This window comes from Babylonia areolata, chromosome 8 (genome assembly GCF_041734735.1).
Source record: "Babylonia areolata isolate BAREFJ2019XMU chromosome 8, ASM4173473v1, whole genome shotgun sequence".
NCBI lineage: Eukaryota > Metazoa > Mollusca > Gastropoda > Neogastropoda > Buccinidae > Babylonia > Babylonia areolata.
This window is the reverse complement of record NC_134883.1, coordinates 12,040,310-12,042,809: the sequence shown is the minus strand read 5'-3', so window position 1 is coordinate 12,042,809 and position 2,500 is coordinate 12,040,310. Positions and strand designations below refer to the sequence as shown.

Below are 2,500 nucleotides of genomic sequence, written 5' to 3'. Positions count from 1 at the left end.
GCGCGTCGCTACACTACAGCGCCACCCTTTTTGTTTTCTTTTTTTTTTCCTGCGTGCAGTTTTTTTTGCTTTTCCTATCGAAAATTCTCCGAACTGTACCCTTTTTAAAAAAATTTCATTTATCTGTTTATTTATCTTATTTATCTATATCTTGTGTATAGCTATGCTGGACATTATGTTGGAGAAAGACTGGTTTGTTGGTGTTCCTGTGCTTGAACACTTTGTACGAATTTCTAATGGATTTCTAGTCTTCAGTTAACTCTCTCAACAGACATTCATCTCACGGGATACCAAGGTTATTCCAAATAATAGGGGAAGAAAGGTCGCATGTCTGTCCACATATATCAAACGAATACTAACGAAAGACATCCAACGTCCTCTGGTATCAAATTAATTCATAGTTATTAGACAACTGCGTTGAATAGGCACGTCTTAGTGTTTCCACACTTACCTTCATTTGTGTATCCTAATAGTTTTTCGTTTATATATATACACACATATGTCCTCCCTTGCTTGTTTGTTTGTTTGTTGTTGTTTTTGTTGTTGTTGATTTTGTTGTTGTTGTTGTTTCCTTTTCCGCACTATCAGCTGACAAAATGCGTTCTGTTAAAGGGGAAAACGTAGAATAGAAAAGGCAAGGCCATGGAAAGAGAGGATAACACACACACACACACACACACACACACACACACACACACACACACACACATGCAACCCTTTCTTCCACCCTTCCCTCCTCCGACACGTGCGCCCTGCTCAGACGCAAAAACACACATCAACACAAATAAATCATTATCCTGAAAAGGAAGAAGGGGAAGAAAAAGAAGAAACAACTGCAACAACAAAAACGCTTCCGAGTATGCGCTCAGCTCAAGATGGTTTTTTTGTTGTTTTTTGTTGTTGTTGTTTTTGTTTTTTTTTGCTTTTTTCTTTTCTTTTTTATTACTTTTTTTTTACTTTTTAATTCAACTGTTGTCATGTTCATTAACTCTTTCCATACGAACGGCGAAAGAGACGATGTTAACAGCGTTTCACCCCAATTACAAGCGGAAGGCTCTTATACTGAAGAGGTGAATGTTGACAAAGAATACCACAATTCTGACGACGGAAGCTGAAGGTTGGGTCATTCAGACACCCACTGGACTACTGAGTGAGTTAATTCGTGAGTCGAGTGTGGGTTTGAGAGACTCTTGAGGGTATTTGTGACGATGCTTCCAGGTGTACAAAAAAAATATGTTCCCCATCGGATTAATAAATGCATTGTATTGCATTGTACTGTGTTGTATTTCCTGCACTGTGCTGTGTTGTGTTGTGTTTGTTCTGTACAAAGTCGTGTGCGCGTGACCGAAGCCTAACTGAATGACACAGGAAACGAATGACGAGCGTCTGTAAGGCAGCCGTACAATCGGCTCTACCCAGATTGGAAGCCTGTTGTACAAAATGAAGCCGTGTTTGTGAAGAGCTTACAGCTTGGTCTCTGAAGGAAGGTACGTGTTTGGTAAGTATCGATAGGCATCGATAACAACAATGTTTTTTATTGTTATTTTTTATAATGATAAGATTGTATTGTATTGTATTGTATTGCATTGTATTGCATTGTATTAAATCACGCCGTGTTTGTAAAGCGCTTGCAGCTTAGTCTCTGATTACCGTTAGGCGCTATGTAAGTATCGACAGGTATCAAATACGATAATACATTTTGAACAAAAATGTATTGCATTTCATGGTATTGTATTTTACTGCACTGTACTGTACTGCATTGTATTGTATTGTACCGCACTGTACTGGGTACTACACTGCACTGCATGGCATTACAATATTGTAACAAACCCAGGGGACAATAGACACAACAAAACACCACCACCATCACAACCAGCAACAACAACAAAACAACGACAACCCAAACCAAACTGTCACAGCACAAACAACAGACAACCCCACACCCCCACCCCACCCCAACCCCCCAAAAACAAAAACAACGAAACACACACACACACACACACACACACACACACACACACACACACACACACACACACACAAGAAACACTAACCTGCTGGTTGCAGTTTCCGCGAGGCCCCACACGGAGGTAGCCTCCGCCGCTAACCGAGGAGTTCCCCTGGTGACAGAGCTTGATGTTCTCCAAGAAGGTGGCGCGGATGTCCTGCATGGTGTACATGCACACGGCCGAGTCCACGCTGTCCCTGCGCTCGTCGGCCCGCGAGAAGGTGGCCACCAGCACCTCGTCCGTGAAGCCGTCCACGTAGCCCAGCGACTCTCGCAGGTGGAGCCCCGGGGAGATGATCTGCGCCGCCTCCAGCACGTTGTAGTCCACGCCGTCCTTGCTGCACTTGATGGGGATGTCGGCGTAGGAGAAGAAGTTGGAGTCGTCCTGGCAGATCTGCACGATCTTGGACACCTTCCGGTTGTCGGCGCGGTCCTCCACCGAGTCGTTCTGCACCGTCAGGAAGTAGGAGAAGCCCAGGTAGCTGAAGCCCG

The 2,500-nt window shown here is 43.8% G+C and overlaps 1 protein-coding gene across 6 annotated transcripts in view; it reads right to left on the bottom strand.

Moving 5' to 3' along the window:
- Positions 1–2,500, bottom strand: part of LOC143284538 (plexin-B-like) — a 440,596-nt gene that overhangs the window by 133,840 nt on the left and 304,256 nt on the right. For all 6 annotated transcript variants that reach the window (XM_076591286.1, XM_076591287.1, XM_076591288.1 and 3 more), the window contains one exon: positions 2,055–2,500. This exon is cut by the window's right edge and continues 999 nt beyond it. In XM_076591286.1, the coding sequence (XP_076447401.1) occupies positions 2,055–2,500 (446 nt within the window). The remainder of the gene's footprint in view (positions 1–2,054) is intronic.